The 12,288-nt window shown below is 42.9% G+C and overlaps 1 protein-coding gene across 1 annotated transcript in view; it reads left to right on the plus strand.

Moving 5' to 3' along the window:
* Positions 1 to 12,288, plus strand: part of vwa8 (von Willebrand factor A domain containing 8) — a 76,337-nt gene that overhangs the window by 17,201 nt on the left and 46,848 nt on the right. Inside the window, exons 13-21 of the mRNA XM_074657670.1 lie at positions 579 to 739; positions 909 to 1,022; positions 2,869 to 3,061; positions 5,419 to 5,496; positions 5,620 to 5,735; positions 5,865 to 5,965; positions 6,347 to 6,453; positions 9,252 to 9,323; positions 10,131 to 10,207. Of these exons, the coding sequence (XP_074513771.1) occupies positions 579 to 739; positions 909 to 1,022; positions 2,869 to 3,061; positions 5,419 to 5,496; positions 5,620 to 5,735; positions 5,865 to 5,965; positions 6,347 to 6,453; positions 9,252 to 9,323; positions 10,131 to 10,207 (1,019 nt within the window). The remainder of the gene's footprint in view (positions 1 to 578; positions 740 to 908; positions 1,023 to 2,868; positions 3,062 to 5,418; positions 5,497 to 5,619; positions 5,736 to 5,864; positions 5,966 to 6,346; positions 6,454 to 9,251; positions 9,324 to 10,130; positions 10,208 to 12,288) is intronic.

Below are 12,288 nucleotides of genomic sequence, written 5' to 3' on the forward strand. Positions count from 1 at the left end.
CTGTCTGAAAGCGCCTGTCTATTTAAAAAGCCCAGTCTGCTCTGATTGGCTTGTGAGAAAAATATGGTGCACCTTTGCAAAGGTAGTTCTCAAGCCTCCAGGTGACATAGGAAGATCTAGACAGCCCACAAAAAACTGACGGGTTTGTCTTATTTCACAGTCTGTGGGTTGGTAGGCGCTCCAGATACTCAGATGTATGAACACAGGCACTATTCTATGATATGTCCCCTTTAATGCAAAATGTCTTCTTGCTGTGGATCAGTTAGCAGATCAGTAATCACTGCCTGGAACAAATTGTGCAACTCCGCTTGTCTTCCTTCCTCTAGCCTCCGTCTCTCTCATGACACGGCAGCGTGATAGTGAATGTGACAGTCCTGCTCCACAGACATTTCCCCTCCGAACACAAATGTGCCATTAGCTGTTATCTGTAAAGCGGCGATATCAGATGTAGCAGCGGGGCCAGATCATGTGGGCAGAAGAACAGATAGTGACACTAGCACACTGAACCACCTCCCCTACGTTGCTCTCAATCCCTTCACCTCTTTTAACTTTGTCACTTGGTGTCCATATCCTTCCAGGACATGACAGCCAGGGACCTCCTCCAGCAGAGGTACACTCTCCCTAACGGAGACACGGCGTGGAGACCGTCTCCGCTGGTCACCGCTGCCATTGAGGGCAAGCTGCTGCTTCTGGACGGTATACACCGGGTCAACCTGGGAACCCTGGCTGTGCTGTCCAGGTACTTCAGTTTGCTACAAATATACAGTTTCCTGTATTGCTTGTAATATCTTCTGTATTGTGTTATATATATGTTATATGGCTGCTTTTCAGAAGTGAAGGGAGATAGTGCTGTAAATAGCAATAACACACACACTTCCCATCTCATTCCACTGTGCTTGGTGTCCCAGGTTACTCCATGACCGGGAGTTGGATCTGTACGATGGCACCAGGCTGCTGAGGTGGGACAGATACCAGACGCTGAAGGAAGAACTGCAGTTCAGTGACCAGCAGCTGCAAGAGAGGTACACACAGGCTCAAGTCCAAATGTAGTCACGAGTCACTGGTGTTAAAAGTCCAAGTCGAGTTGTAAGTTTTTATTTTGTCAAGTCGAATCCAAAATCATCAAATTTGTGACTTGAATCTGACTCGAGTCTGACCCGTGTAGAGGGCGGAGTACACAATAGATATACCGCTTATAGTCCCATCAATGAAGAGGAGAGTGATGTATGTTTGTGTTGAATCTTACTCCTCCCTTCTGGATTAGTATTCACATCATCCAACTTCTTCTGAGCCTCCTGTCAGGGAGGGAGGGAGTCTGACCAGGTGTTCAGACTGAAAATAGCCCAAAGTTAACAGAATGCTTGGGTCTGCAGTGGTGGGGGAGTGTTGAAAATATGATCTAGGAGGCCAGTTTTAGTAATAGATTCATGTGTTTGAAGTCTTATTAGATACCAGAGCACCGCACAGTGGTTTATAAAACTATGACACAGCGTTTTACATTGTTTTACTGCTCGGCATTAATATATTGTTCGTGAATGACCGTTGTTTGGTCTTGACCTTAACTGCTCCCTGTGTTCGACTCCTAAAGTGTGTGTATGTGTGTGTTTGTGTGTGTGTGTGTGTGTGTGTGTGTACATGCACTCTTAAAAACCCACCTAAACTGGCAGGAAGGATGTTTGTGGTGGGGCGTCTGTGCTGAAATAAACCCACTTCCTCTTCCTCCACTCCTGTGGCTCAGACAAAACGTGTGTGTGTGTGTATGTGTGTGTGTCCACCAGGATTTTACCGTGCATTACAGTACAGGTTTTAGTAATATCCAGTTCAACATTTAAGGATCCTGGTGTATCAAACACAGATATGACAAAGTCAGAGATGGATGAGAAAGAACCAGCAAGTTGCTAGGCAACAGTGTGTACATACAGTATATGTATGTGAATGTGTGTGTATGAGCACATGTGTTGCTGCTTCCTCTTCTCCTCACTGGCTGTGTGTATCTGTGTGTGTTTTGTGGGTTGGAGGTCTGCACAGGACTCCTGCAGGATTTCTGAACATGTCCGCCCGCTGCCGCAGATGCATCGTCCCGCTCCTGCTCAGATTCTGATCACTCCCGCCAGCAGCAGTTTTTTTCCTGTTGTAAACCTTTCAGCCCAATACCGCAACCAAAACAAAGACACATGCAGCCCAGTTTTGCTCGAGGCAGAAGATTAAAACGGATCGTGTCCCTGTTCCCCTGATAGTTCATGTTGTCTCCAATAGCAACAGATAGAAACCACATGCCGGGGCGTCTGACTTCAGAGCGGCAAATTGTTACCGTTTACCAATCAGATTTGGATTAGACCGCAATTTAGTTTGTTACTGATGTCTAATTATGTAACTGACCACATTACAAGACTGAATAGAGAGAGCAAGACAGAGAGAAAGTGAGTGTGTGGACGAGACAAACTCAAAAGTACCTTTTATTTTGTAACGCATGGATGGAGAGTGGAGTAAAGTATGCACTTGGTTAAGCCCGATAATAACAACCTCTGATATCTTCATATACGAAATGTCTTCCCACACACTCATCCAGTGACGGTGACGACGGTTAGCGCCCGCCTCCGCCCACATTAGAGTATATATATCCCGTTACAGTGTGGGCGTCTCTGTGGGGTGATAGACATGGATGTAGCTGTCCTCTTGTATCAGAGGATCACATAGTCCCTGACATAGATTGGGTGCACACACACATACAGTATGTATCCGTGATAAACACCATGTGCACCTGCACTCCACATCCACTTGAACACGGCTGAACAGATGTTCAACTGTGTGTGTCATCCACTGCCAGTGTGTAACTGTTGTCCGGTCTGTGTGTGTGTGTATTTTCAGGTCAATCTTCCCCATCCATCCAGCGTTCAGGGTGTTGGCTCTGGCGGAGCCCCCCGTTGTGGGTGCCAGTACAAGCAGCAGCAACAGCAGAGGTCAGCAGCAGTGGTTGGGCCCAGAGCTGCTCACTATGTTCCTCTACCACACCGTCACCCCCATGGCCAGAGCAGAGGAGATGGACCTCATACAGGGACTGGTGAGACACACACACACACATTTAGCTGTGGTTTGGCACGTCTATTTAAATCAAGGAATTTGAACAAGGTTACATTTTAGTATGTAGAGTATCAAATTGTTAAAGACGGTATGTTATTTTTATTCCTCCACGCCAGCGACTGCTGTGGCCTGAGGCATTATTTTTTCAGGTCGTCTGTCCGGCCGCTCTATTCTCGTGAACGCGATATCTCAGGAATTTGGCACAAATGTCCACACAGATTTTGGTGTTCAAAGGTCACTGTGACCTCGCAAAACATGTTTTTGATAAATAACTCATAACTCAAGAATTCATATGCTAATTTTGACAATTTCACACAAATGCCTAATTGAATAAAATGATGAATTGATGGCATTTTGGACCGACAAACTGCAACTTGACTGGTTGGCGGAGGCATACAACTGCGAGGCGGTAATTCTTAAGTTTTAAAGGTACAGGAAACTCAAAAGTAGGGGTGTAAGAAAATATAAAAAAATATTGAGTATTGCAATATTATATTTTGTGATGCTGTATCGAGTCTCAAAAACACTGTATCGAATTTGAATGAATACTTAACATGCAAAGATTAACTCAGTCAATAATGTTTTTCATTTGCAAAGAGATGCGCCTTCTCAATGTATGTGCCCTCTCTACATAGTGCTATGATGCTGGATGTTACAGGGACTGTGATAAATGCAGATCACACTGTTCTGGAAATTCATACTGCATATGGTGGTGTGCTCTTTATACTATGACAGTTTTCTTAAAATTACATGACATTACATCCTGATACATATTGCATCGCCAGATTCTTGCCAATCCACAGCCCTACTCAAAAGGGTGAGTTTGTTAATGAAACAGTGTTAATAGTGTCGGCGGTCTCACCAGCAGCTCCTACAAATGTCTTCAATAACCGTTTTAGCTTCCCTGCTGTTTCATTAATTTGTATTATCTTCTATTTCTTGCCTCAAAGCTTTTTGAACAGTTGAAAATTGTTTTGTCAGAGACATGAAAGCTTCCAAATATGAAAGACGACTCTATTCTGGACGCTGCCTTTTGATGTGTCATTAGCTAGTTAAAGGGAAGGGAGAGACTTCTGTGTAGAGTTTAACAGTGCAGGCGCTAATACAGTTATAATGATATTGCTTCCTTTAGCCAGGACTCCATACGAAACAAACCGAGTTGGTAAACAAGATCCAGTGCAGGGTGTGACACTTCATTATTGGCCTTTTGTGGAGCTCAGCAACAGGAGTTCGTCCAAATAAATGGAGACTTGGCAGCGCCACTGTAAGGTGTAATGCTAAACAACTCGTTGGCCTTGAACACAAAGTGAAATACAGACCTTGTTTGGCCATTCGCTGGGATGTTTTGTTGCACGATTTGGTTCCCATGTCAGCACAAACAAACTTACCATTCAGTTAGATGTTGGGTTAGATGCGGTGATAGTATTTGACTCAAACATAATGTTTATTTCTGTGTGGTCACCCTGTCTCTATACTGTCATACTATCAAATGAAAGGCTAAATCAACAGCACAGCCTGAAGATGACAGATAACACAGAGAGAGAGAGGTGGGGGGTTGAACCTTGTTATGATTAGCATCTTAACCACTCAAACACCGAGATCCCTAACCTGACACAAATTACACCACAGACCCCCATTTGATAAGATTTTCTCCTTTGCTTTTAGATGTGTTATTAAAGAAAGTGTATGAAACCAATGACCAAAATAGTCACAAATTCTGTCATTGTGTTACTTATGATGGAATTATTCTATTCCTCCTTACTTCTTATTTGTTTGTTTTTTTACCTTTCTTTATTGCTATATTGTATTGTGCCATGTTTTATTGCCTTTTATGTTTTTAATAATGTATGCCTGTGTTGAGGCAGATCCTAACCCATCTGCCTCGACTGGAAAGCACTTTGGTAGACTCCTGTTGTTTTTATGTGTGCTTTATAAATAAACTGACTTGACTGGATTTGAAACTCAAAGTTTAGGACTTGAGTGCAAAGACTTGAAACTTCATTGTGACTTGGAAAACAATGACTTGGTCCCACATCTGTACATAACCTCTCGTCTTTGTGTAATGTAATACAGTTCAACAGCAGCACAAACTACATCCTCCAAAATAATCACACAGTTTAATCAACAACTGAACCTTATGACCTTCATGAGGGTATCATTTATAGCAAGACTGTTGGATTAGACTGTATTAGTTTTAGCTAGGTGTACCTAATAAACTGGCAGTGTATGTGTCAACTGGAAAAAAAGCTATTCTGTTGCTTAAATCCCTTTTCCTCCTTATCTAAATACCATCCTCTTCATCAGCCCTTCTCTCTTTCTTCTTCTCTTCCTTTTTAGACTCGTAATGTTCCAAAGGAAGCAGCAGAGCAGCTACTGCACCTCACACACAGTCTCCGCAAGACAAACGACCCCACAGTAAGTGCATGTGTGTGTGTGTGTGTGTGTGTGTGTGTGTGTGTGTGTGGGTGCGCGCCTATTAGTTTGTTTATGTGTGTGTGATGTAAGTGATTTATTTGTGTATTGTGTGTGTGTCTCCAGGCCCAGTCTCTGGCCTCGTCTCTCTCCACCAGACAGCTGTTGAGGATCTGTCGCCGTCTCTCTCAGTACCCCGAGGAGAGCATCGCTCACGCTGTCAATAAGGCTTGTCTTTCCAGGTACACACAGAAACACACAGATACACACACTACATCTAGGTTGTGATGCACTTTGTTCATTCGTGTTTGATAAAAGTGTTTTTTTTTTTTTATTTGAATGCAATATGATTGTGTGCCTGTGTGTTTTAGGTTCCTGCCCAGCCTGGCCCGAGCCTCTCTTGATAAAAACCTCGCCAACTGCTCCATACAGGACACGCCAGATCCTGCTGAACACACTCATGACTTCAGTTGTAAGTCCCAGTCAGCTATCTAGATCAGATTTATTCAACTGTTCAATGTCTCTAACTACGTTTCATAAAGTAAATAGAGTTTTGCAGTTTGATTAGCAGATGGTTGACGGTGTCGGATGTTGCGTCGAGTACACTAGATTTTTAAAAGGTTAAACAGGTCTCACAAGTCCAGAGGTTTAAAGAAGCGAAAGTCTGGCAGACTGCAAGACTGAAGTCAAAATGTGGGTTGGGGGAATAAGGAACAGTTCCCTCCTTCAGTAAATGAGATTGAAGAAGTTCTAGTGGAGTTGTTTGTTTAGTAACGAACATCAGAAGACTTTGTTTAATCCCCCTATTGTCATACACACACATACAGTGACTGCATCCCCTGTATCTCTCTAGGTACGGTAAAGGATGGCGTGCTGACTATTGGCAGTGTGTCGGCCCCCGTGTACAACGCCAGCGAGAAAATGAAGGTTCCAGACGTGCTCTTCTATGATAATCCCCAGGTAATTACACACTCACTCACAACCGAATATACTTAGCGAGACACATATCAGTCCAAACCGAAGCTTTAAACTGCAACACAACATTTCACCAAATCCTTGTGTGCTTGTAAAATACATTTATTTCCAGGACATGACCCACATTTTCTAACATAAGGGCAAAAAGCCGGATTAGAAACAATAATGAATAATCCGCTGTTTTTGTTTATTTTCTCTCAAACTGAGAAAGATCGCTCTGTTTATTCATTGTTCATTCCACTGGGGTCATACACCAACTCTGATCTCATTCCTCTTTCTTCCTTGTTGTTAATATTACTCTGTTCTTATTGCAGTGTGTGACATTATTTCATTATGAAGGATTGTACTTTTAGTTCTGGTATTAGCTGATATTTTCCAGGGCCGTGCTCTTCATTGTTGCCTCTCGGGCTCTTTTCAGAAACACTGGAGTCTCAGAGATGCTAATCTCAGTCCCAGCCCAGCAGTAAAATCTGCCCCAGTACACTGGAACTGACCTCTGATTGCTGTTATTGGTGGATTTTATTGGATAAGGCAGCAATCTGACTGTAATTCTGCTCTGTATTTCTCTGTGTGTGCAGCAGAGGAACACGCATTGTTGATTTCATTGAATGGTTGTAGTCGTGATCGTTACAACAAAGAGCAAAGGTCATGCAAAAATCAGAACAGCACATACCTTAAATCTATAAACGGATAGAAACAGACGTCATGCTCTATTAGAGAGTTTGGTTGGTCAGACAGGATGGAAGCAGTGAGAAGTCGGGTATGTTAGGATTTGCCAGTTTTTGTAACTTTCAGACACCAAAAATGCGCCAGTCACCCCCGCTTCATGCAGTGATTGTCCAAGTTTGCATACCGTAGGTGTGAAAACGGGCAGAACTCCACGTTCCTCCCAGTCCTACTTTTGTCACTGTACATGTTCAGCGCTGAAATGCGCTTGCCTCTATGCCGGCAGCGATGAGTCAGTGTGCTTTTAGAGAAACACAGAACGGAAGAAGCTGAAATCAGAAGTTTTCAACAACGGCCAGTACAGATAGACAGATTTCTCCTACATCTTTACGTTTTTAAATGCAACTTTAAAGGGTAACTTCTATATTTTTCAAGTTATTTCCCCATGTTTTTGTGTCTAAGTGACTAATGGGAACAACAATTTTTTAAATTGGTCCAGTATTGAGGGAGAACGCTTAAATGGTCTGCAACTCCTCACCGTCAATGTACGTCCACTAAAAGCGCTCGTTTTTGCCACTGACAGGCTCAGATTGTTATTATAAGTGTCTGAGAACATTATGCTGCATAGTGCCGGTGTTGACAGAGTTTGTTATGTGCTGGACACTATTTCCCATATTTTTGTGTCTAACTGACTAATAGAGACAACAATTTTTTTAATTGGTCCAGTATTGAGGGAGAGCGCTGTAGACGGCAGCTGCTCACAGGCTGTAATATGGTGCTATAGGGGCAAGCTGACACCGTCATTTACATCCACTGCTTGTTTTTGCCATGACAGGCTCTGATTGTTATTAGAAGTGTCTGACAACATTATGGAAAGAGTCTCGCTCAAGGAGAAGTCTCGTTCTGAAATCTGGTGAGGTGACGTGTTGCCGGAAGACAGCGGTGGAATAGTGGAATACATCCATGGTGGAAACGCGAGTGGCAGCCGGGCAGAGTTTGTTGTGTTGGAGAACAGAAAGTGTAATAGCTTAGTGTTATCTAAAAGATTTTCAACGTCATGGCTGAATATTTATATGATTTCCACAATGTGGATGCGACGCGAGATTTGAGAACGAGACTTCTTCGAGCGAGAAACGCGATAACAAAACAGACCGGATCAAGCGAAAAGTAAAGGAAACATTTCATTCTTCTAATAACAGTCTGTCGCTGGCAAAAACAAACACTTTTAGTGAACTTACATTGACGGTATCCAGCTTGAAAAATACCAAAGTTACCCTTTAACTTCTAATATTAAACACACATTAAGCTACTGTGCCTGTAAATGCAACATTTTAGTTTAGTTTTAGTTCATGTTTATTGATCTCTTGTCTTAACATCACACTATAATGACTAGCTTCACGCTCCACCGTTAGTAGCAGCCTCTGGAGACGTAATGTAAAAGTATCTATGTTTTTGTTTTCTAGTTATCAGTTACTGCTCTGCTCAGCACAACAGCAGGTTTGGATTTTTTTGTGGCAACTGACGTTGAGGAGACTTTAGATTTGGATAAAATAACACGCCCATTTAAAGTAGATGTTGTTTTTTTACCAAGTGAGATATTTATATACCAGTGTTTGTTTACTTTGACGTGGATGTCTCATGTCTTATTGGCCGGTGTCCGGGGAAGAACCAGCTATGGAAATGACACTCTGACATCCTCTGGCAATACTGATGGCGCCATGTGACCCAGATTTCTCTCTTTCCCACTCTCTTTTTTCTCTCTGTCCTCATTCTGCCCTTTTTGCTCAGCCTGCTTGTATGGGAGACTGAAAATAAGAAAGGAAGAGGGTGAGATAGGATGAGAGCAACGAGGATGCCCTACTTATTGAATGACCTGTTTTTCTGTCTTCAGAGCAGAAGCACAGTTTGTAAAAGGCATAGGGAGAGCAGAGGGGAGGAGAAAGCAAATCTCTGAATGTTTTGCACAATCCCCGTGTGGTTTTAAGATTAATTTTTATCTTCAAACGGGGACAACAGTCCCCTTTTCATAATATGTGAAATGCAATTCACCACATCTGGTTTCCAGTCGACGTGTGTGTGAGTCCATAAAACTAATGTCTGTTTAAATCTCTCTGCAGCACATGATGGTGATGGAAGACATGTTGAAAGACTTTCTACTAGGAGAGCACCTCCTCTTGGTGGGCAACCAGGTGAGTGACATATCACAGTGCTTGTTAAGTGCAAAATACTTGTACTTTAAAGTCCCCTGTCCCCAGAAGAGAGCCCTGTTGAGACCCGGCCTTTATCCATAGAGATGATCACTGTTATGATCCCACTTTGGTGTCATGTAGAATAAGCAGAGCTTATGCCTGCAGAGGGGGTCTCAGTGAAGTAGGCCTCAGTGAAGTAGGCCACACATGTCAGCCTTGTTTGAGCGTGGAGGGAAGTGTTATGAAACTAGCTCCCTGCACCCTGATGTCACCCTTTTACACCCACCCGCTCACAGATCACTGAGGAAGTATGTAGCACTTCCTTGGGGACACTGTCTGCCCCCAGTCAGGTCCTAATGTGCAGGATTAAAGGGAGAAGAGAGGAGGAGGAGGAGGAGGAGGAGTGGTGAAGTGGACATGGTTGTACTGGTAGCTCAGGGGAGGTTGTCCGTGTGTGTTTCTGCATTGATGTTTATGTGTGCATGGGAGAGCAATCTGCAAATCTGAGCACATGACCACGCATGGGCGAAGCTGAGACATTAGGAGCTGTCAGAGCGGCTTACTGGACGTCTGACAGACCGGCCGAGGAGAGGCCGGCTCTGTGGGAAGCCAGTGGGAGTCCCAGAGAAACGGCCCCTGTCACAACGTAGCACCGTCAAACACTCGGCTCTCCCTCGCAGCGCTGCCTCTCCACACACGGAACGGACACCTCTTTATCTCTCTCTATGTCACTGAAACACAGTCGGTGCTTTAAGATTCATTTCATTAAATTGTGCTGGTTGCTGAATGTTTTGTTTCCTTCCCTAGGGCGTGGGTAAGAATAAAATAGTGGACCGATTCCTGCACCTTCTGAACAGGCCCAGAGAATACCTCCAGCTCCACAGGTGAGGAGAATCCACGTGCTCTTTACCAAAACACCTTTCCACTAAAAAGTTGAGGAATCTGTTTTAACCTTTTGTATTATTGTTTGGTTTGGAAATCTAAATCTGTCCGACAAGAACACACTTGGAAGTCTTGTTACAATAGCCAGTAAGATTTCAGGGAGGTGTCAGGCTATGCTATTGGACATTTATAACAGGCAGGTCCTTAGAAGGGCTATACAGTCTGCCAGCACCATCCACTCCTGAAGGAGTTTAAGCTTTTGACCTCTGGTCGTCATCTCACAGCACCCGTTAAAATACCCCTTTAAATAGCAGGAAAATACTGTTACAATAACGCTTTCTTCTACTTCAAAATAGCAATGCTCCAACAAAACACCTGACCACGCCTCATTTTAAGACCAACCGCGGGCGCTGGGCGTGAAAATGACAACTGTGTGTCTGTTTCCTTTCAGCCTCGCTTTGCGGCGGGTGTAAGATCGGGCCCATAGACTCCACGTCTCTTTCGTCCTAAGTGCTATTAATGTGCTCAATATAGCATATAGCACTCTGGCTGCACTTTTTGCACTTCCCTTGCACACTCGCATTTCCAATTGAATTTCCATTTCCCTGCTCTAATTAGGGCTGCAACTAACATCTATTTTCCTTTGTCGATTAATCTGTCGATTATTTTCTTGATTAATTGATTAGTTGTTTGGTCTATAAAGTGTCAGAAAATGTCTTGTTTTGTCCACAACTCAAAGATATTCAGTTGACTGTCATAGAGGAGGAAAGAAACCAGAAAATATTCACATTTATGAAACTGAAATTAAAGATTTTTTTTCCTTAAAAAATTACTCAAACCAATTAATCGATTATCAAAATAGTTGACGATTAATCTAATAGTTGACATCTAATCGATTAATCATTACCGCTCTAACTCTAGCTACGTGTCATTGACGTTGTCTTTTGTATTCTGTTTTTATGTGAACCCTGGCGGTAAAACAAATTTCCCCTCACGGGACAATAAAGATAACCTAACCTAGAGGATCTATGTCACATGTTAGATTAGAAACTAAAGGTATTTTGTTACCATGAACTTTTGAACTTCCCCCCTGCATTTAGAGCTTTAAAAAGAATTAGGAATAAACGTCAGTCACTGTGGTCTTTATTCTCTTTTATAATCCTGTCTCAATGTTTGCAGCTTCTCCTTTGTCCCACTTTTTTCCATTCTGCGTCACCGTGTTAAACTTTCGCCGAATATCTTCTTCTAAAAACACACAATAGGTTCTTTTTCAAGTCAGTTTCTTTCAGGTGAATCTAACTTATGGAGGAGTTTTCCATGTCTGGGTCACCAGCTGCGGAATAGCTCACAAGTTCATCATCAATTATTAATTAAGGGATGTTTTATTATTGTTCTGCATTGAAAGTTCACATACTCCCAAACAGGATATCCATTTCTATCTACTATGGTTGGCAAAATATGATGCCGTTCAGAAGCAATAATCACATGTTTCTTTGAAGTACTTGTAGTTTTCCAATAAGAGGAACAAAGAAACTCTATTTGAGGGAGATGTGAGCAGCCAGCATGTTCTCTGACTCCCCCTGCCAGCCATCAAAGGGTGTCAAAAACTATTTTGGTCCTCAGTGAATTAGGCCACACTTCATCAGAACAAGGACTTACTTCACATGTCCACATTAAATAAGGAACCAATTTTGAAGAAGTCCTTTTTAACTCTGGTTCCCTGATTCTATAAATACTCGCACGATCACACCTCAGGAAAATTAGGTCATCCATAGATCAATGTGTTGTGTTGTGAAATCAGCCTTGCTTGCTGTTGAATGTAGCTCGGATCAATCAGAGGCTGAGGTGGACCTTTGTATCGATCTGGGCACTAATAAGAAGGCGGTGTTTTGCGTGTCAGTGACTCGGTGATGGGAGAAAGGCACCAAACAGAATGCCAATAGAAGTCGTCAACAAACCTGAAGAACTTCAGTGAGATTGAATCTACGGTCAAGCATCAACAGCACGTACAGACAACCGATTTCTCCTCTCAGTCTGTGTTCTTTTAGTTTGTCAAAGTCTTGTGAAAGTCGAAGTGGAGCTG

The sequence above is a fragment of the Sebastes fasciatus genome, chromosome 14 (genome assembly GCF_043250625.1).
Source record: "Sebastes fasciatus isolate fSebFas1 chromosome 14, fSebFas1.pri, whole genome shotgun sequence".
NCBI classification, from domain to species: domain Eukaryota; kingdom Metazoa; phylum Chordata; class Actinopteri; order Perciformes; family Sebastidae; genus Sebastes; species Sebastes fasciatus.